At 36.5% G+C, this 22,888-nt stretch overlaps 3 protein-coding genes across 3 annotated transcripts; 2 read left to right on the top strand and 1 right to left on the bottom strand.

Annotated features, from left to right (window-relative positions):
• Window positions 1–1,174: 1,174 nt before the first annotated feature.
• On the top strand, window positions 1,175–4,198 carry LOC132630220 (uncharacterized). The gene is made up of 2 exons (XM_060345806.1): window positions 1,175–1,268; window positions 2,403–4,198. The coding sequence occupies exons 1-2, from the start codon at window positions 1,175–1,177 to the stop codon at window positions 4,196–4,198; spliced, it is 1,890 nt and encodes a 629-aa protein (XP_060201789.1).
• Window positions 4,199–9,134: 4,936 nt separating this feature from the next.
• Window positions 9,135–10,727, top strand: LOC132630117 (DNA topoisomerase 6 subunit A). The gene has a single exon (XM_060345660.1). It carries the CDS (start codon window positions 9,246–9,248, stop codon window positions 10,515–10,517), a length of 1,272 nt encoding a protein of 423 aa, XP_060201643.1. The 5' UTR covers window positions 9,135–9,245; the 3' UTR covers window positions 10,518–10,727.
• Window positions 10,728–10,979: 252 nt separating this feature from the next.
• LOC132630116 (pentatricopeptide repeat-containing protein At5g02830, chloroplastic) lies at window positions 10,980–21,802 on the bottom strand. Its single transcript, XM_060345659.1, has 13 exons — window positions 21,470–21,802; window positions 20,088–20,438; window positions 19,735–19,822; window positions 17,757–17,961; window positions 16,886–16,993; window positions 16,073–16,237; window positions 14,941–15,531; window positions 13,930–13,995; window positions 13,743–13,823; window positions 13,457–13,554; window positions 12,056–12,260; window positions 11,787–11,847; window positions 10,980–11,521 (listed from the first exon to the last, which is right to left on the bottom strand). Exons 1-13 carry the CDS (start codon window positions 21,651–21,653, stop codon window positions 11,172–11,174), a joined length of 2,553 nt encoding a protein of 850 aa, XP_060201642.1. The 5' UTR covers window positions 21,654–21,802; the 3' UTR covers window positions 10,980–11,171.
• Window positions 21,803–22,888: the final 1,086 nt, after the last annotated feature.

Raw genomic sequence — 22,888 nt, 5'->3', positions numbered from 1 at the left:
AACAAACCTCACTGAAGTTATCAGGTAATGAGTTCCAATGAGCCCTGTTTTTTCTTCTGTGATCAACATGACTCCTATTATGCGACAGGCCCTCCCGTCAAAACGCTCTACTGGTGATGTGCTTAATTAGCTTCATTTTCGAATCATAGACTTCTTAGAGTTGGATTTTTTTGGTTCGAACTCTTAATTAAAATCGGCTTGAGATGGACAATATGATTAATATATTGCACTTTCATAGTTTTAATACACACTAGTATATGTACCCGCGTGATGCAAGCAGAACGTACACCTACACCGACTAGCAATGACGATCTTTCCACCTATAACATAATTCATGATGAAATCATTCAAAAGGTAATCCAGTGATTTATTTATTTTTTGGCATAAGGTAATGATTTCCGTCTTAACATTACTTATATGGGGGAAAATTGGTCTTGCAGACTATTTAAGGCAATGTCAATTAGGCATCAGCAATAACGTGACTTCTGCCAATTCTGCTGTTAATGTGAATGGCAAGTGCTTGGGACGCATTCTCTGATTATCTGATAAAGACTTTTTTCCTGTTTTGCAACAGAAAATTGACGTGGTAACTGCATAAGTTTCTTGGAAATTTTTTGTGTTCATACAAAAAAGCATGCAGCCACTGAATGTGCAAGCTTTCATGGCTTAGTGCATTCTACAGTATGCACTTCATAGAATCAGTTCTTCTACCTTAACGACTGGTGCATGACTAATAAGGTAAGGATATTAAATAAGTCTTCCAGAAGATTATTGAATAGTTAATTTTTCTTCTTTTGTTAAATCTTTTTTCACCCTAATGCAGTTCATAGAAAAGAAAAAATAAAGCATCTAATCTAAATATATCTCCCTTCCTGATTTTTACTGAGATGAAAGATTCGGTTCTTGCTCATGGCTTAGATAATGAAAATGCTAAGCTTACCAATAGCTAGATAATACTGTAAACTGAATCTTTCTTATCTCTAGCAAATTATTTCTCTTCTACTTTATATGCCAAAAATCTTTCACCTGGTGCAAAAATTCCGACATCATCACTATGCAGGTAACCTATATTGAACTGCTTACTTTACTTGCAACATTTTCCTCTTTAGACAAAATCTACATATTTAATTATTAGACAAGTGATTTATGTTTTTTCCCGGCAGAATTCGAAAGAATGAGCATTGAATCTGGCCATAAGGTATTTTACAGTTCCCTTGATAGCACAACCGTTATTGAACAAGCGATATTGACACAACAAAGGCTTACAGGTAGGGATGTTCATGGTTCGATTTGGGTCGGTTATTGATTAAACCTATAACCAAACCAATTTAGTCGGTTTTTAAATGTCTAAAATCATAACCAAACCAAATAAAATAATAACTACCGGTTTGGTTGGATTTTTCGGTTTATGACTAGCAGCCATGAGACTTATCAGTAAAACATTAAAAAGTTGAAAAAGACATGTCTTTTTTTTTTGTTCAAATGATAACTTTTGTTTATCGTTTAAGGTGGAACATACATCATAGAAATATTTTCACTATTAGTGATAGTGTCATACTCAAGTTACCCAAAGTTGCTAAACTATTACATATAGAGCTAAAAACTAACTAAGTAGTGGCTGCACCATTTTTGTCATCTTAATACACAGGGGCGGAGCTACCTGGTCCCGAGGGGTGTCAAGCGACACCCCTTCGCCGGAAAATTACGTTGTATAGATATGTGAAATTCTGATTTTATACATATATGTACTACTATTGACACCTCTTGTAATAAGTAGAGGGCTTGGCCGAGTGGTTAAGGGGTGTCAAAGGTTTGGGATAACAAGGTTGCGTGTTCGATCCCAGTTTGTGACATGCTTATTTTTTTTGACTTCAATCATTGTCCTTTTAAAAAAAAAAAAAAAAAAAAAAAACTGAGCTGAAAGTGAAACGACGACGTGAACTATATTTTTAATATAAAAAATGTGACTACTTAGAGTCAGTAAAAGCAAAGCTGTAAGGGATTAAACAGATCCCCAATTCTAGAAAACAAAAGTGGATTGAATTAGTCAATTAAGGATTAAACAAATCCCCAATTTCTACTCGTGTTTACCTCTCTTCCGCGTCAATTGCTCGTCGTCGTCATCATCATGGCAATGGTAAGTTAGTCTTCACCTTTTATTTCTTGTTGTCTTTTTCTTTCTCCTCTTCAAATTTTCCTTTTTTTTTTACGGTCTTTTTGTTTTGCACTAATTAATTTCCATGGTGAGTGATGTTGTAATGGGTTAAAAAGCTTAATTTAATGTGCTGTACTAGTGTACTACAATTCTACAAAGTGGATTTCCGTTTCTGTTTTGTTTAATCTGAAACCCCCAAAAAAAAAACATTCATTCAATCTTAGTTTGTTACTCTTGTTTGGGTTAGATTTGGCTATTTTAGCTGATTATAGCTATATTGCTACTTTTCTACTTCTAAGTAATTTTTATTTTATAATTCAGTCTCAAAAGTCACTGAAGAAGTATTTTTCCAAAGTACCAAAATCAAATTTGGCCTCTCATAATCAACCTAATCGAGAAGAAAATGTCAATCAATCGGAAGTACCATTGCATTCTTCTCAAAGACAAGAAACTGATTTAGAGAATGCCAATCAATCGGAAGTACCATTGCATTCGTCTCAAAGACAAGAAATTGATTTAGATTCTTTAGAGTACGATCCGGCGAAAAGAACTCAAATCTTGGACTATCATCCAAACGATCGTGATGTAATTAGGAGAGCATACATTCGACAAGGTCCTTGTCAACCTGAGAATCATATCTTTCCTCCAACAGATTTTTATGGAGATATGCGCCGTTTTAATCCTAAATGGTTTCAGGAATATCCTGATTGGTTGGAGTATAGCGTAAGTAACGATGCAGCATATTGTTTGTATTGTTATTTATTTAAAGATAGTAACATTCATCAAGGTGGAGGTGATGTATTTTCGACCATTGGGTTTAAGAGTTGGAATAAAAAGAAAAGTTTGTGGATACACGTTGGTAAGCCAAATAGCATTCATAATCAGGCAAAAAAAAGATGTGAATATCTAAGTCGACAACAACAGTCTATTAAATCTGCATTTGGGAGGGGGCAATCTGATCAATTTAAGCATGAGTACTGGCTTCGCTTAACTGCTTCAATTGATGTAGTAAGACTTCTTGTGAATCAAGGATTTGCATTTCGGGGTCATGATGAGTCTAAATCATCACTTAATAGGGGTAATTTTCTTGAAATTCTCTCATGGTATGCGAAACATTGTGATAAAATTCATGATTATGTATTGGAACATGCTCCTCAGAATGACCGAATGACCTCTCCAATGATTCAAAAAGATATTGTGACTGCATGTAAGATAGAGACCATCAAAGCTATCATTGAGGAATTAAATGGTGACTACTTTGCCTTATTAGTTGATGAATCTTTTGATGTGTCACGTAAGGAGCAAATGGCTGTGGTTTTACGATATGTTGATCGAAAGGGATTTGTGATGGAGCGATTGATTGATATTGTACATGTTCAAGATACTAGTGTTTTATCTCTAAAGAGTGCAATTGTCAATTTACTTTCTCAACATTCATTGAGTCTATCTTATGTGCGCGGGCAATGTTACGATGGGGCAAGCAATATGCAAGGTGAGATAAAAGGCCTTAAAAAGTTGATTAGGCAAGAAAGTTTCTCAGCATATTCTATTCATTGTTTTGCTCATCAACTTCAACTAACTCTTGTTGCGGTTTCTAAAAAATGTATTCAAGTAGGGGAACTTGTATTATTAGTTTCAAATGTTTTGAATGTGTTGGGAGCTTCTTTTAAGCGTATGGATGAATTTCGAGAATCTCAAAAAGAAAGAATTCAAGAGGCATTAGATATGGGTAAACTTACAACAGGTAGAGGCTTGCATCAAGAACTTGGTCTTATAAGAGCTGGTGATACTCGTTGGGGATCTCACTATAAATCCTTTTGTAATTTTATTCTTATGTTTGGCTCTATTACTGATGTTCTTGATGCACTTGTTGTTAATGCATATTCTCCAGATGAAAGTGTTAAGGCAACAAGATATCTTGAAGCTTGTCAAACATTTAAGATTGCTTTTATGTTGCATTTGATGAGAGATATCTTAGGAATCACAGATGAGCTTGCAGCTCAACTGGTAAGAGGCGCTCCCTCGTGGAGACAAAGGGCTTGAGGTCGCGGGTTCGATACCCGTAGCTCTGCAGAGTGAAGATGTCATAGTTGTGCGATCCGTCTGCGACCCAAGTCATACAATGCCCAAGTATGTCAAGCATGCATGTCATGGAGGGCAACCCGCAGCATGTATGGGTAACACCTGCGGATCCTCACAAAAAAGGCGCTTTTTTTGTGAGGACCCCACCTCCTGGGTCGCCCAGGACCGGTGAGTAGACCCCTTGCGGGCCCCCTCCATGACATGCATGCTTGACATACTGGGGTATTGTAGCAAGGATACACGTGTCCGCACGATAAACCATCTTCACGCTGCAGCGCTACGGGTATCGAACACGCGACCTCCATGCCCTTTACATTCCCCTGAGGGAATCGCCTCTTACCAGTTGAGCTGCATGGAGGTCGCGTGTTCGATACCCGTAGCGCTGCAGCGTGAAGATGGTTTATCGTGCGGACACGTGTATCCTTGCTACAATACCCCAGTATGTCAAGCATGCATGTCATGGAGGGGGCCCGCAAGGGGCCTACTCACCGGTCCTGGGCGACCCAGGCGGTGGGGTCCTCACAAAAAAGGCGCCTTTTTTGTGAGGATCCGCAGGTGTTACCCATACATGCTGCGGGTTGCCCTCCATGACATGCATGCTTGACATACTTGGGCATTGTATGACTTGGGTCGCAGACGGATCGCACAACTATGCCATCTTCACTCTGCAGAGCTACGGGTATCGAACACGCGACCTCAAGCCTTTTGTCTCCACGAGGGAGCGCCTCTTACCAGTTGAGCTGCAGCTCAACTGGTAAGAGGCGATTCCCTCAGGGGAAAGTAAAGGGCATGGAGGTCGCGTGTTCGATACCCGTAGCGCTGCAGCGTGAAGATGGTTTATCGTGCGGACACGTGTATCCTTGCTACAATACCCCAGTATGTCAAGCATGCATGTCATGGAGGGGGCCCGCAAGGGGTCTACTCACCGGTCCTGGGCGACCCAGGCGGTGGGGTCCTCACAAAAAAGGCGCCTTTTTTGTGAGGACCCCACCGCCTGGGTCGCCCAGGACCGGTGAGTAGACCCCTTGCGGGCCCCCTCCATGACATGCATGCAGCTCAACTGGTAAGAGGCGATTCCCTCAGGGGAATGTAAAGGGCATGGAGGTCGCGTGTTCGATACCCGTAGCGCTGCAGCGTGAAGATGGTTTATCGTGCGGACACGTGTATCCTTGCTACAATACCCCAGTATATCAAGCATGCATGTCATGGAGGGGGCCCGCAAGGGGTCTACTCACCGGTCCTGGGCGACCCAGGCGGTGGGGTCCTCACAAGAATGACCTGCGGAATCGGATGAATGACGGACTTTTGAGCGGCTGCTTAGTTCCTTATGTAGAAAAAGATGTATTTATTAATATTTCTAATGATGCTATTGTAAAAACATTTCAAGAGATGAAACCTCGTCGAGTACAGTTGCGATAATGCAATTACATTCTGCTTTCATTAACATAATTTATTTTGTTGGCTTTTTCGCGTGTTTACTTCTTTATATTTTGACACCCCTTAATAAAATTCCTGGCTCCGCCACTGTTAATACACATACCTGAAAATAAAGTAGAGAATAGGAGCTTTTAGTTGTTGTTACAAGCATACATATTAATTAAACATAAAGACTACCTAAAATTAAAATGAAAATATATGAAATAAAAAAAAATTGTGTAATGATCCCAAACTTTGGGGTAATACTTGCATTTTGTCCTCAATTCTCCCATTTTATTAAAAACACTTTGTCTAATGATCCCAAACTTCAGATGTTTTTCTATCATTATCCCCAGGGCTAGGGTCTCGACTACAAAGAGTTGTTCTTTTCTGCCTTTTAGGAGGATTACCCACGGAAGAAGTATTAGGGCATTACCATGTGCTTGAGTTGCAGCAAATGCTGATGTTACTGAAGTATCTTCTCTAGGAACCTCCAAATCTACAACCTCTGTCCTTTTCATATGAAAAATATTATAAGTTTAGGACTCATTCAGACAAGAAAAAATAAAGGTATAAATTCGGGGAAAAAAAAACGAAGAAACAATCTAAAATCAAATGGCTGACAAAGAAAGGCTAAAAATTTAAGTTAAAGACATTAGACTCTAACGTGAACTTCTGTCAGTAGGTTTACACTTAACACTTAAAGAGTTAAAAGACTTAAAGACATGGGCTTGGATATATTCTTAAAAATATGGGTCTTAAACAATCATATGAAATAAGTAGACCAAAAATCAAATTAATGATTAAAAGGTATAAAATATTTATAATTATTTATGAAAAACTAATATTATACATATAAATAATTATAAAATTTATGTATATAATTTATCGGTTTGGTTCGGTTATTTATTCGGTTATTTTTTAATATAACCATAACCAAACCAAATATTATCGGTTTTTAAAATTTAAAACCAAATCAAACTAAACCAAACCAACTGTCGATTTTTTTATTCGGTTTGGTTAAATTTTCGGTTTGGTTTTGATTTTAACCAAAACCGTGAACAGCCCTACTTACAGGTACGCGTAACAGCTTGTTAACAAATAACAACAGTTCTGCTGTCAAGAAAACTTTGGTTCATGCTGGCTCAACACATTTTTTGCTTATTGCTCCGGCTTCAGTAGTATATCCCAGGAAGTAAATCAGTGGCGGATTTAGGATTTTCATTCAGGGGGTTCGGAAAAAACAAAAGCTGAATATAAAAAAATAATATTCTCAATGGGAATCGAACCTAGCACAATAGAGACAATTTTGAACACCCTGAATCGCTTGAGCTAACCTTTTACATTTATTCAGGGGGTTCAAAAATTAATATATGTATATAAATACAGAAAATCTACCCTATATATACACTGTAATTTTTTACCGAGAGTGAACACACTCGGCCCCTTTAAATCCGCCCCTGGAGTAAACACAAGCAGAGCAAACTGAGATGATGGATAATCTTCACCCGTTCAGCGACTTGTTCTTCACCTTCAATTTTTGAAGATAAATTCTCTATACATTTGCTCAAATCTTCTTGAACACGTACGACATCTTCTTCTCTTATTATTATTTTTTTCCTAATCTTTTGAATCCTTTCTTGTTGTTACAATTTCCAGGTTTGTTACTCTTTCAAGAGGAAAATGTTGCTTCAAATGTCAAATATTGCAACACCAAAAACTACATAAGTTATAATACTCCATTTGTCTCAAAAAGATTGTCTTAGTTTAACTAAATACGGAGTTTAAGAAAAAAAGTAAAGCAACAAATACTTTTGAAATTTATGGTCTAAAATAAGACTTAGTTATTTTTGTAACTGTAAATCATCTCATAAATTTAAATTGTTTCTAAATATAAAAATGTGACATTGTTTTTGAGAAATTGTGTCATATAAAATGAAGTACTACATATTTGACGGATTTGATAAATTTGGATGGCTAAAATTATTCAAGAATATATTTGAGAGGCTATTTTGAACGTTTTCCAAAACATAAGGTACCATTTTTATCATTTTCTCTACTTTAACCAAACCCTAAATCACTTCAGCATCTATCACGTCAAGGATGGCCGACAAAAAGAAACGCCGGCGGGCACCTAAATATTTAAAAATGATAAAATGGCCCTTTGTGTTTGGAGGTTAGTTTAAAAATCCCTTAAATATATTCTTGAACAATATGTTTGCCAAAGGTCCAAGCACTTTTGGTCTCCTCAATTATTTACTAATTTACTAAACTATCAAAAATATCAATAAAGTTCTGCCAAATCTCAAAAATTGTAATACCAAAAACTAGACATAAGAATTAAGAATTACACCTCGAAAATTTATACCAGACACCACAAAATAGACCAAAATAGTATAAATTTTAAATAATGCACCTCAAAATGCTCGTCGTTAAATAGGGGTGTCAATGGTTTTTAAAAAACCGACTTAACCGACCAAACCGTACCATACTGAACCAATTTTTAGATTTATTTTAATAAAATTGACGGTTTTATATAAATTTATAACCGTACCGAATTATTAAGTTAGTTTTTAATTTTATAAAAATAAACCAAATAATTATGTGTAAAATATATTTTATATATTAAATTTAAATATAATAAAATATTCAATATATTAAATTTAAATATAATAAATATTAAAATTTTCTTTTGGGTTCGGGATGATGAAAACGATTACAAGCCGGCAACATAATTAACACCTAATGTTCCAACGTTGAAACCAATTATACTACTCCTATTGAAATTAAATTAGTTCTTATATCTCGAGTAGTAACTAGCTTGTAAGCTACACGGTATTCCAACGATCTTTGATAAAAAACTACAAAGTATTAGATAATTTCTTCTCGTATGATTTTAAATTTATCTTATTGGATACTTGATCTTAGTAGACTCTTCCTTAAGTCCCATCTTGATTGATTTCTGGCCCCTCGTGCGATCTAATTTAGTACTTTTTGTCTTTGTTTAACATTATTTTACACTATCGTAAAATAGTGGGATCTTTATTTTTGTCGTCTTTCATGTTTTCTCATCACCCTTTACATAGTAAATGTCTAGAGAGTTTTTGTCAAAGTCCTATAGAAGTATGCATGATATTGTGTTTTTAGTTGTTACTAGTGACTATAACATGATGTTCTTTTTCTTAAAAAAAAAAATCGAGAATTAATCGAACCGTACCATACCGAAGAGAAACCGAGCTGATAGGACGGTTTCGAAAAGTCTAATTTTAGTTCTATAAAATCAAATAACCGAAAAATTAGTATGGTATAAAATTTATAAAATAACCGCTCGAATCGTACCATTGACCCCTCTGGTTAAACTTAACAACCAGAATTTGTCAAGTATTTGATGGAGGAATGTCCACTCGTGACAAATTTAAAGACCAGAATTACTCAAAAGTATATTTGAGAGACTATTTTGAATGTTCCCCAAACATAAGGGACCATTCCTTATCTTCTTCTACAATCTTTAACCAAGCCCTAAAGCACTAACAGCAATCTATCACCATTCATTTCCCGCTGCTTTCAGCTCTAACCAAATCCACGTCACCGAATGGCCGCCGACAAAAAGAAACGCCGACGACCCGACTCCGACTCCGACACCGACACCGACAACCGTCCATTCAAATCCAAACTCAAACCCGACCCGGTCATCCTCCAAACCCTAAAAAAGCTCAAATCCTCATGTTCCGCCGCCGCCTCAACTTCCAAAACCCTAACCCTAACCGACCTTAACCTCTCCTCATCTTGCCGTGAAGTTACCGATCTACCAATCGATGAAGTCCAATCCGAAATCGAATCATTAGCACTCAAAATCGCCAAATCAATACTCTCCGGCGAAGGTTTCTCGTTTTCCGTGCCTTCCCGATCTTCCGCTAATCAATTATATGTTTCTGAACTGGACCGTATTGTTCTCAAAGATAAATCATCGTTACGTAACTTCGGTAACGTATCTACCGTAAGGAAAGCGACGATTACGCTGAGAATACTTCAGCTTGTACATCAATTATGTACTAGTAATATCCATGTTACTAAACGTGATTTGTTTTATACTGATGTTAAGTTGTTTCAGGATCAATCACAATCTGATGCTGTTTTAGATGATGTTAGTTGTATTGTTGGTTGTACTAGGTCTAGTTTGAATGTTGTGGCGGCGGAGAAAGGGGTGGTAGTTGGGAGGTTGATTTTTAGCGATAATGGCGATATGATTGATTGTACGAAAATGGGAATGGGAGGGAAAGCTATTCCTCCGAATATCGATAGGGTTGGTGATATGCAGAGCGACGCGTTGTATATCTTGTTGGTTGAGAAGGATGCTGCGTTTATGAGGTTGTCGGAAGATAGGTTTTATAATAGGTTTCCGTGTATTATTGTGACCGCGAAGGGGCAACCTGATGTGGCGACGAGGTTGTTTCTGAGGAAGATGAAGATGGAGTTGAATTTGCCAGTTCTGGCATTGGTGGATAGTGATCCTTATGGGTTGAAGATTTTGTCGGTTTATGGGTGTGGATCGAAGAATATGTCGTATGACAGTGCGAATCTGACTACACCGGATATCAAATGGTTGGGTATTAGGCCGAGTGATTTGGACAAGTATAAGATACCGGAGCAATGTAGGTTGCCAATGACTGAACAGGATATTAAGACCGGGAAAGATTTGTTGGAAGAGGATTTTGTGAAGAAGAATCCGGCTTGGGTTGAAGAGTTGAACTTGATGGTGAAGACTAAGCAAAAGGCTGAGATTCAGGCGTTGAGTTCGTTTGGGTTTCAGTATCTGTCTCAAGTGTATTTGCCATTGAAGCTGCAAGAACAAGATTGGCTATGAGAATTCAAATCTTGTTGTTAAATTACTTGAATTTTGGTGCACTTTTTGTTGATACCAAATTAGCTTTTGTTAACTTGGAACTTGATCTGACCCTACTCTAAAATTAGCATTTTCCTTCACTGTTATGTTGAATCACAGTTGAAGTTATGTATCTTGCTATTTTTGAGTGGAGTTATTGTTGTGTTAATTCACAATTACAGTTAGACTGGAGTTTATTCTTGTGTTAATTCACAATTACAGTTAGACTGGAGTTTATGATTGTGTTAATTCACAATTATAGTTAGATACAGCTTGCTTTCTGTAGTTTGAGTGGATGGATGCTTTCTTTTTTGATCCATGTTATGCAGCTTGCTCTAACAGATTCAAATATGATGCAAAGCATATCAGAATGTTATGAAACAACTATATATATTATTTGACTACCACAAGAATCTAAATAGGATCACGCAAATACAGTTGAGAAGAGCACAAGAATAAGAACAATTATTTTTCTTCTGTTACTTTTGTTTACATTTGATGGTAAAATAAGGAGTTTTCAGCACGTGGTGTTGTCGAGTATACAATGCTATTCAGCTGTTGAAAGAATAAGGATCAAAGAACTCTACAGAAAAAACAAGAGTTCATACAAATCTATACACAACATGGTTCTCACTATCACTGTACTACAGGAGCATCTAATCTTCTTGTAAGCCAGGATTGCAATGATTCCTTAGTTATCCTCAATTTATGCAAAACCACTGGTCTCCTAGTTGGAGAGTGCACATTTGCTCGTAAAATAACTCTTTCTGCATTTTCTTCCATGTTTGAAGACTTGGCCAGATGGTTTATCCCATCCTGGTTTCTGTCATTTCCAATTCTAGGTGCTATCGAAATTACCTCAAGTCCCAGATCATGTTGCAAAAGTTTGATTATAGCTTCCTTAACTACATTTTCATGTCTGACAGCACGTGTACCTACTTCTTGGACTCCTAAAAAGATTTGCACGTCATCTTTAACTGAATCTCCTGCAACCATAACCACAATATCTAGATGTTATCGAATTGATTGTAATGTGATAGATGTTTGTACTATTTGAATTGTTGATCATGACTACTAGTATATTGAAATGCACCATTTGGCCAATCAAATCATAGTAAAGGCCATATGTTATCAAAGGGCATATTATACTTGCGTAATTTACTCTGCAAAGATCCAAGCTTTTCCAAAGTTAATATTATGTGAACTGAAGTTACAAGGGCCAGCTCTTTTTAAGTGCATCCGTTTTCTCACCTGCAGTGTACTTCTCTCTTATCATTCTCAAAACCGCAAGAACCACCATCCGAGCTTCAACCTGTCAGTAGGCAAAAATTTGATGCGATAAATCAAGACGATACGTTCAACCATGAAAGTAAATCAGACCGATATAAGACATCTTCCTGACAAGTTAATGATATTTGGAGAGCAAAATGATATAGATCATAACAGTAAACCCAGAGACGTGTTTAATTTACTTTTCAAGAAATCTTTGATGCGAATATCTAGCTAGATACCATATTTACCTTACTAAGCCCCCGAAGATTGATGGATATACTAGCATTATCCTTCTGCAAGTGTTCTGCAACTTTCTCGAGAATCATACTTTCAGGCCCTAAATGGGTTCTATTGCGAGTGCTGAAGTTGTATTTCCTCTGATTGCCATTTTGGATTACGCCTTCACACCACTGCTCAATTAGTTGCTTGAGATAGTAATCATTGGGTTTATACCTGCAATTTTTATGAAGAGCAAACTGAGATTCATTAGCTACAAAGAATATCATTATGTGGATTATTTTCTAAGACCAATGGTAAACGCTGATGGTACAAAATGATATCCAGAAAAACACACACACAAAAGAAAAAGAAAAAGAAAAAGAAAAAGAAAAAAGAGAGAGAGAGAGAGAGGAGTTTCATTAGCAACTGGAAATAGAAGTGCCTCCTAACTGAAACTTGTACATGCTCAACATATTGTTTAGCAAATAAATAAACAAATAGAAAATCTACTTACTGATATAAATTGGGACCATCAACTTGGTGTCTTAAAACTAAATAAAGACCAAACTAAGACGTTTCAACAGGGAATGCTGTCTCAAAATCCCTCACTACACCTCCCAAGCATGATTTCACATACTTACCTCTGATTCATGTCTCTTTTATCCTAGACCCCCTTGAACTGAAATTGCACATTCACATATCAACATCCCACGTGCACCCAAAACGGAAATTGAACAAACTGAATTCCAAAGTTAACAGTTCCACATCCACCCAGCCCCTTAATAATGCTACTTCAAGTCAATTTGAGGAGAAAAGTATAATCATAGACGACGGCCACATGCACCCAAAATGGAAATTGAACAAACTGAATTCCAAGGTTAACAGTTCCAAATCCACCCAGCCCCTTAATAATGCTACTTCAAGTCAATTTGAGGAGAAAAGTAATGATCATAGACGACCTAACCGTTAAGGATACTTTTAACTACATTGCACTTAGTTTTTAGGAAATCCTGAGAAAGATTTCCAACTGTTAACGGTTCCATGTGGTTCAATAAACCAAATTGGATTTCCACATGGTCAGGATGAACTCTCATGATATTACACAGGAGTGAGTCTCACTAGCAAATGGCCGATGAAGATGAACATTACTGCTTCAAGATGGCCAGCTTTTCTTTCTTTCCTTTACTTCCTCAAATTCTTATGCTTTCCGCTGTCTTGGTGTATGTTTATTTTGTTTTGTTCGGAGCAGGCTCTGTTACCCATTTAACCCGTCGCAAACGGAAAGAAGAGCACAGGCAATACTAAGAGAAAATAAAAAAGCAGGCGTCAACAGCAAATACGCATCCCTCAAATGGAATGTCTCAGACTGCAATGGAACATCAAAGTATAAGAAGAGGGACATTATGCCTAAAAGATTTCAAGTTACATACCCTGCTTTCCGCATATCCTGATATATAGCTAAGCATTGTTGTACTTCCTGCAAAGATCCATATTGGCTACGAGCTCTAAGAAGTGTATTATATGTGACCTACAAAATATTATAGAGGTTATAAAGCTGATCCAAGTGACATTGGAGCACCTAGGGACCAAATCACACTTATTCTATTAAAAATGCTATTTCGACACAAAAAGGTGTAAATACAAATAAAACTCAAATAATTCATGTGGAAATTTAATCGATGCCATTTTAAGTGCAAGCTAGACGAATTAACTCACCATATTTGGTTTTATCTGATATCTTTTCATTGCTGCAAATAATGAAAATGCACTCTTGAAATCTTTATTTTCCACGCAAACCTGTGAAGTGAAGAGGAATCAACAAATATATGAATCAATATATCAACCATTTTTGACTATGTATCATCTGAAGTAATATGACATTAAAGGGAAGAAAGCTTAGAACCTTGATAATTGTTGTGTAGGTTACCACATCAGGTTGAATACCAGCATCTCGCATGGCCCTCAAAATCTGCATTTCCATGAAATAGCTATAATTCAGATTGCGGTAAAAGCCTTTTCCTATGACAAAACTGCATTTTTCATACCAAGTTTTTCTGGGATCACACGTATTCTGTCTATTCTTTAAGTGATGCACATAATCCTCAGTTTATATTTTTTATGTCCAAGAATGGGACCTCATACTAAAAGTTTTGGAGAAAAGGAGTCTTGTGCTTTGCGCATGACCCATTGTGTTAGTCTTTTCACAACCCATCTGCACTTATTATATATTCTTTTTCTTTTTCTCCTTTTGTTGATAACTGAGAAATCCCTGGGGCTCAGTGGTGCAAAATTCGAAACTTGGTGGATAATGGGCTCGCCCCTTCTTCAGTTATTTATCTATTCATTTGTGAATGAACTCATCACTATCTAACAAGATGCCAAGCCATATTTGTTAGTCTCAAATGCTCATCATCAGGGGCTGATCTAGGGCCCGGGGAGGGTGTCCCTCGGCAAAAAATTACACCATATATATAAGGTATTTTTTTTATTTTTTATGTACATATATAGATTTTGAATACCCTGAACACAAGAGAAGGGGTTGGTTCAGTGGTTTAGGGGTTCAAAGTTCACCTTGAGGTTCCAAGTTCAAGTTCCAGGAACTACACTTTTATTTTTCGAATTTTTCGAACACCCTCGGTGAAAATCCTGGATCCGCCACTGCTCATCATGATACTTGACATGTTATGTTCCAAATTTAAAGAAGAAGGAGAACATAATCAACACCCCCAAAAAGAAGCAGTGACTAAGATTGCAAAAATAGCACAACCTAATGCTAGCTGAGGGAAGTGAACTCCAATGGTTGCACAAAGTGATAGCTTAGATTGGTGCAGTGCATCTTTTTAACAAAAAGACCAGCTAAATATGATCTAACTGCCATGTTCCTTTTACTGTTAGATGAAAGAGACTACATTACCTGCAGAGCACCCTGTACGTTTCCTGAGCCTCCACAGATGTCAATCAAAATAGACCAGCTTATATGGTTAGGAGAAAGACCTACTTCCTTCATCTCTTCCATCAAAGCTTTTGCTCGGTAGTAATCACTCCCGCAGGCCTTCATCAGAATATTATAGGTAGAAGTAGTAGGTCTAAATGGAACCCTCGTAGAGAAATGTCCATGAGATGAAGCAAAAGTGCGGGTGGGTATACTAGCAGAAACCATAGGTGTGGGGGGAAGATCAATAGTAATGTCCGTCTTGCTACCAAAATCTTCACAATTGTCCTTCTGCAGCGCATGTTCCTTCCAGGACCCGAATAGCCGAAAGGCCCTATCATACTGGCAGGCCTCAACACACGCATGAAGAAGAATGTTGTAACAATGTGGATTAGGTTCACAACCAGCCTGAAGCATCTCTTCAAATAGATGAATGGCTTGGTCTACCAGGCCGGCATTGGCACAGGCACTGATCAATGAAGACCAAGTGACAATGTTGGGAGTGACACCAGCCGATAGCATATCTTTTTTTATTTCAAGCGCCATCTGCCACATTTTTGCATCTGCAAATACCTATATAATCAAAACAGAGGACGTGAATATGTTCTTTTTTTTTTTTTTTTAGATAAGTCAAGAAGTTTCATTAATTAACACTAAGTCGGTGTCAAAAGAATGTGCAAGATGTGAGTGGCACTGCTTGAGTCATACATTATCTTCCACAAAGTTTGACCAACTATCAGTACAACATAATACTTTCTCCTCACATCAAAAATATAATTGAAATAAAAAAGATCTTAATGCGTTCAACATCATATTCACTATGTAATGATGTAGAAATATAGAGGACGTGACTATGTAATCACAGAGTATCACACAACAGCTTTACCTGGATGTGGAGAAACAATTCGGAGATAGTGAAACCAGTAAATGTGTTATCTAATTTCTGTATCCATGTGCAAAAAAAAAAAGAAAACACTATTTTTGTTTACTATACTCCAATAAGCCCTTTACCTCTACTACAATATAGTAAAGTGAGATATTCAGTCAAGTGTAAATTCCAACAAGTTTAGATATTTAACATGGTTCTTGCTAAATCTGAAGGCCCCAGTTATACCTTGATTAAAGTGCTATAAGTGAAGACATCCAATTTCAATGCTCCTGCCGTTTCTAAATGCTTTAGCTCCCCATAAATTTCTTTGGCCAGATCAACTCTTGTAGCAAGACAGCATGATTTTAGAAGGATATTGTAAGATGTCAAATCAGCTGGAACCCCTAGTTTCTGAATGAAAAGAACAAGGTGAATAAAACGCTCCTTGTAGTATTTTCAGCTAACAAGAACAATAGTATAGTTTAAATGATGAAAAGGAAATCCAACGCCAACTTCAAATCACAAAAGAGAGCGGAAATAGGAAAAATAATAATTGGAAGACTACATTTTACAATTCTTTCATACAAGCCAAACATTGCTAGTCAGATGCATTTAACAAACAAAATGAAGATTAAAACAAGATTCACGCTGTGCCAGCAGAAAACTAACTTCAGATCGTAAACGGGATTTGTTTGGGATGGGTTATATTCCCCTTATTAAGTCAGGAAGACAAGAGTCTATAAAACAGTCCATGTCAGCTTTCCAAACCCTCTGTAATTTAATGGAAAGGAGCAGTAAGAGACACTTCCTTTCTTGTTGTGCAAACAGCTAGAGAACAGCAAGAGGTTAACAGCGGAAACTTCACCCAATGGAAAAACAATGAAACCTTCACCTAATGGAACTAAACTAGTGTCTAGTGGTAAAGACTAAAGAGCATGCATCCCTTTTTTTTATATGGGAAAAAAAGAGAGAGAGAGTTTTTCTGTGTGCAAGTGAGACTTATTGACGTTGTGCATGTGTGCTTTGTGGTGTGGAAGAAAGAGAGAAGAAAAGGCTTACTTGCATTTGCTTGTAAATGTCCAAGGTGTAACTCAAGTCGCAGGCATTTACATTCATGAGGCTGTTGAAGACATAAATGTTTGCTGTAAACTTGCTAGCGATTAACCCCTGCACTGAAATTTAATGTTATAGACGCATGAATCAACCAAGAATAAAGCCAAAATACAACCAAAAAAGGTAAAAGATCATTCTACTTGTTCCTTTATAAGTTTGTTGCATAATGAGCTCCACCTATTCTAAATATTGTCAAAGAGGAAGGATGCTTGTTTATCTAATTATGTGTTCGGTAATCCAGCATATGGGCAGGCCAAATTTTTAGTATGGGCCATGCAGGTCGAAATAATTTGATCACCGGTAGCAGTGAGACTCAACCTTGAAAGTTGATACCACTATCCAGTTGGACTCCTTTCTGAATTACACGCTCTTACTTTGATGAAATTTTAACTTATTAACAAATGAAAAATTAGTAAGTTATTCAACAAAAAAAAGATAACACAAATAAGGAATAAGAATAAAAGTGTTTCATTCTGTAATTAAAACCAAATATGAAATCAAGGATATTCCAACTTCCTTTACTAAGTGGGCCGCACCATTCCCATGCCTCGAGAAAACTATATTTTTTTACAAATCCCTTCATTACTCATAACAGGAAACTGATTCCACAAAAAGGATTAAACAACAAAATCTTAGGGAAATGACAAGGTTTTCTTTCTCGTAGAATTGGATCACCTGTAACCTTTTTTAATTTTTTTATGATAAGTAAAAAGTAATTTATATAATGCCAGCATTAAATCTTGGACCACCGTAACAGGAAATCTGATTTATTTATCAGATGCACAATTCTAATTAAGATTCGAAAGGTATATGATACCTCATATATGGACCTGGACTTCAAGTAGTCTCCACAAAGACCACAAACATCTATTATTGTGCGGTAGATGTACAAATTCGGGGCGTACTGGTTCTGCTTGGATGCTTCAAAGACAGTTAGAGCAGACACCAAATCGCCTTTCTTCCCAAATTCAAGAATTATGTTACAGATCATAATGTCCACATGTGGAAAAATATGTGCATACCTACAGAGAGTCATGATTGAACTTACACTGTAAGACATGGCAGGTAATCACGGCTTCCTCTAGACAGCAGTATGTTTAAAGCATTTCTTGATCCATTATAAAACCAAGCGAAACAAATTTCCAAGCTCAAAAGAAAGAAACCATTAATTGGATAATGAATGCAGGAAACTGACAAGTCTCTGGAGCAAACAAAGTTCAAGATCAGGGCGAAGAAACTGAACCAGCCAACTAAACATAAGATATCCGGAGCTTCTAGTGAAGTGAACTAACAGCTCTGGTAATGAACAGCATTCTTATTGTGCATGTATGTTGTATATCTGCTTTGCAGCGCCGTAATTCAATCACAAGCAACAAAGAGTATATGAAAAAAGTTTATAACCCATTCTTTCATCATCAAAAAAGAAGAAAAAAGAGTTTCTAACCAATTCCAAGAAATACTAAGTAGGCAGGCCCCAATTAGACCTCCAATCACCATGTCATTAAAAAATTATTTATGTTCAACCGAGGAGGCTTTAGCCACCGACATGATCGAATGTACAGAAGAGAAAAAGTCACTAGTCTAACTCCTTTCCTGGAAAGATGGTATATGAGATGAATGTCAATCACTTATGCCTCATCCAAATAGCTAGGCCGCTATATGATCCTCTGTGACCATACTATTCTATGCAGGTCAATTTCATTACAATACTAAAAAGTTGTCATTTAAGGGAAATGAGAAGGTCTCCTAAACTAGAGATTCTATCAGACGAATACGTATCCGACACTGTCTTACGAGTCTCTTGTTAAGAAAATTAGAATTCCTGAAAATAGCAAGTATACCTTAATTCCAACACGTTGTTCTCGCCAAAAGAGATGGGCTTGAGAACCAACAAGCAACATCAAAATAATGCCAAAATATGAAGAGAATGGTAGAGATTGGTCCTAATCTTATCTTATTATGGTCCTGGGTCAACTTGTGTGCACCTCGACTATCCACTAAGTATCTGCTACCTCCATCCAGTATACTGGATAACTGTGTCCACCAAGAAAGACAGGTGAAAAAAGATCACACTGCGCTTTTTCTTTCTGCGGGGATTTGAACCCAGCCTCCCGGGGCCTTTCCCACTTTATTATTTACCACTAGGCCACACCTTTGGGTGCATATATATCTATGTTTTAATGTCCATGAACATACGAAGTACCTTTATTCATGCCACCAATTAGTCAAACATATTCTAGATAATTGATTTCTCAATATGGCTATAAATGTACATATCCTCCTTTGGCTCTCTACTTTCAAAAATTGTTCCATAAATGCACAATATTTCAGATGAAAGTAATAGGCAAAACTGTTCTAGTGGAGTCACCATTATAAGACATATTTTGAAGAACTGCACTATTTGAGAGAACAAACTAAATGTAATTGAGAGTTTGAACCAAAACCCCAACTCTAAGAGGTATATGTGAAGATTGGGAAACTGAAGGTAACTAAGCACATCGCTGATAGAATGTCACAATAAAAATCTAGTTATTCCAATAAGATAATAGGAAAATGCATATCTTACATGCTTAGACATGGAGTTTGTTAAAAGAAATTAAGAGGTGCTGCACCATAGAAAAAGACAAAGGAAAACCCTTATGATAGTACTTGTTTCATACTCATAAAAAAACAATTCTTTTATTAATGATTTGTGAAAAACAACTAGTATTTATTTTTGTACAGTCATCTCATATGGAGCATAAGTTACATATCAAGAACATTTCAAATTGATGCCAGATTGGAAAACGTAATACCTTACTGCTGCATTTGGCTTTCTTTGGCTGACACAAAGTCTTATAATCTCAGACGGCCTCACGAAATCCTTAATTGGCATACTACACCCTGAAGCAGAAGCACATTGTGAAAAAAAATCAAACGCCAACATATTTACCAAAATCTTCAAGAGCCCATATGGAGAAAAAAATTGGCCATAAGCAATTTAAAAAAAAAAAAAAAACATAAAATTTAAACAGTTTGCACCTTTTTAGATATACCTAACAAAGGTTTGAATTTGATACACAAACTCAAATCACCAGTCATTTCACCCGTTATATCTTGTATGTACTATTCGCAATGTAAGAGGCCAAAAATGACACAAAAATTATACCTTTAAGTGTTTCCATCAAGCTCACAACTTCCTCTATTTCACCACATTCCAAAGTCCGTCTACACTCTAGAGAAAGGGCATTTATAGCGGCTCCATCAAGCAACTTCAACGGATCAATTCCAAGCTGCTGAGCACCATTCAGAAGCTCAATAACACTCCCTACCTTTCCTTCTTTTAGCAATCGAACAATCCCACTCGAAACAAGCTTCACATTCAACAACGACGTGAATTCAACGGCATTCACTCCCGATACCACAACGCTCTCCGCGATCATCAACGAATCATTGAATCTCCCGTCCTGCGCTAGCTTCGATGCCAACTCAGCATAGTATTTGAGACTGTTACAGTTACCTGCAAAAGCAGAGCCAGGATTTGAAGTTTACGAATATAAGATTTAGTTATGTGTAAGTTACTGGGTTCTGAGTTAATAATGTGTACAGAATCAATAAATTTTTTAGGACAAATATATGACTCAGTGTGAAGGGGAGCCTTGGCGTAACTGGTAAAGTTACTGCCATGTGACCAGGAGGTCACGGGTTCGAGCCGTGGAAACAGCCTCTTGCAGAAATGCAAGGTAAGACTGCGTACAATAGACCCTTGTGGTCCGGCCCTTCCCCGGACCCCGCGCATAGCGGGAGCTTAGTGCACCGCGCTGCCCTTTTTTTTTATATGATTCGGTGTAGTATTTGAGACTGTTACAATTACCTGTAGAGTCAGAATTGGGATTTGAAGTTTATGGGTTCGGAATTTAGTTATGTTAAATTTACTGGGTTCTAAGTTAATACTCCCTCTGTCCCAATTCAAACTCCCAATTTATGTGAAGGTGTTTGACTGCGCACGGAGTTTAACAAATAAATGAAGACTTTTGAAACTTGTGGTCCAAAATAAGCCACAAATATTTGTATGGCTATGTAAAAATAAGCATTTTTAAAGATAAGTGTTACTCCTTCCGTCCCAATTTATATGACACTCTTACCTTTTAATCAAAAAAGAATGACACATTTCTATATTTAGCAACAATTTAATTCTAAAATTCTATCATTAATGAAATAATTTATAGCCATAAAAGACTTTTTGGCTTGTTTTAGACCACAAGATTCAAAAAGTCTTACTTTCGTTCTTAAACTTGGCGGTCAGTCAAACACGCTCGTATAAATTGGGAGTCAAACACGCTCATATAAATTGGGACATAAAGGAGTACTAATATAAAAATATGTCATTCTTTTTTTAACTGACTTAAAAGGAGACAGTGTCACATAAATTGAGACGGAATGAGTAATTGGTACATAATCTATGATTTTTTTTTTTTAAGACAAATACATGATTTAGACCAAAGCTACTGGGTTCGGCTAAACCAATACAGTATATCCTGCCCTGATTACCTGAAGTGGAATCCCACCGTAGTGTAGATAGAAGTGGAGAGTGATGAGAATTAATGGAAGTGAAGTTAGTGGGCTTTTGTTTGGGCTTTAATTTGGGCTTGGGCTTAGCAGTGGTACGGTGGTGGTGGTGACGATGAGGTGGTGGAGTAGGGGAAGAGTGTATCACCACCAGTGCTTCTCTCATTTCCTTCCTAGCCAACCGTTTTTTCTTTTTTCTGTTGAAATGTGAAAGTCCATTTGTAAAGATGATTTTTTTGGTGTTGGGCTGTAAATGTAAATTTTTTGGGATTGAACTTGAAAGGCTGAGGAGTTAGTTTGCACTTTGCACTTTGCACAATGTTGGCTACGTGTTTGGTAAGGAAAGGATTAAAATGAAAACCGAAAAGGTCCCTCAAAATATTCCAAATTGAACGCTGTTTGTTACTTCGTCTCAAATTATCTTGTAGTTTAACTAGAATGAATAATTATTATTTATATATCATCTCCATTAGTGATAAAATTCTATTAAAGATAAAATGGAAAAAAATAAGTACTTGTGTCTTGAACTTTTAAAACGACAAATAATTTGAGATAATTATTTTGCTAATACAAGCAATTTCTTTGGCTAAACTTTCTGTGTCTTGAGCCTTCTTCTAAGAAATTCTAGCATTTCTCTCCAGCCGCAGTGTAATGAATGAATTCAGCGTAAACCATCTTCATAGCTTTGGCGTTTCTCGATTTTCAGCATTACAAATTATTGTCATGTGTTTGAGAGCTAGAAAATTGATTTTTTCTTTCTCAAGTTGAAATTGAGAAAGAAATAGAAAAGTATGAAGGTAATAGAGAAAATCTATATTTGTAGATTAAAAATAAATTTATGTTTATGTCCTCTCTTTCTTCTTTTTATTAATAGTATTTTTTTCGTTATGTTTTTTATGTTAACCCGAATGAAAAATACATAAAAAAATTTATGTGCTTTCAATCGTCTTCAACTAGTATTAGTATCCGCACAATACATAGATAATATTAAAGAATATTAATCATATTAAATTGTGATTTTAATTTTTTGGTGCATTAAATTATATCGATTTAACTAATATTTAAACAGTCATCTCGTTTCTCAATGCAATGTAGCCAATAATAAAAAATAAATGAATCAAAAGAAAAAAATCATATAAATACAGTCAACGAATCACATGCCGGTGAAACTCAAATATCATAAATATATAATTCGTAAAACAAAAACTCGAAAATATAACATAATTCAAAACAAATGAGAATACATTATAATATCCGTTCTTCTTCAATTTCTATGTATTCCAATGAAGAAATTCATTCTTCTCCAAACTTCTTTTTCCTTCTCCTTTGTTGATTTCCCATCCTTCTTTCTTCTCTCTACTATTTTGGTAAAATTGCATTAATAACATTTTACCCCCAACA

Source organism: Lycium barbarum, chromosome 3 (assembly GCF_019175385.1).
Source record: "Lycium barbarum isolate Lr01 chromosome 3, ASM1917538v2, whole genome shotgun sequence".
In the NCBI taxonomy this organism is placed as follows: Eukaryota; Viridiplantae; Streptophyta; class Magnoliopsida; order Solanales; family Solanaceae; genus Lycium; species Lycium barbarum.
The sequence above is the reverse complement of the archived record's forward strand: the minus strand, read 5'-3'. Positions and strand labels throughout refer to the sequence as shown.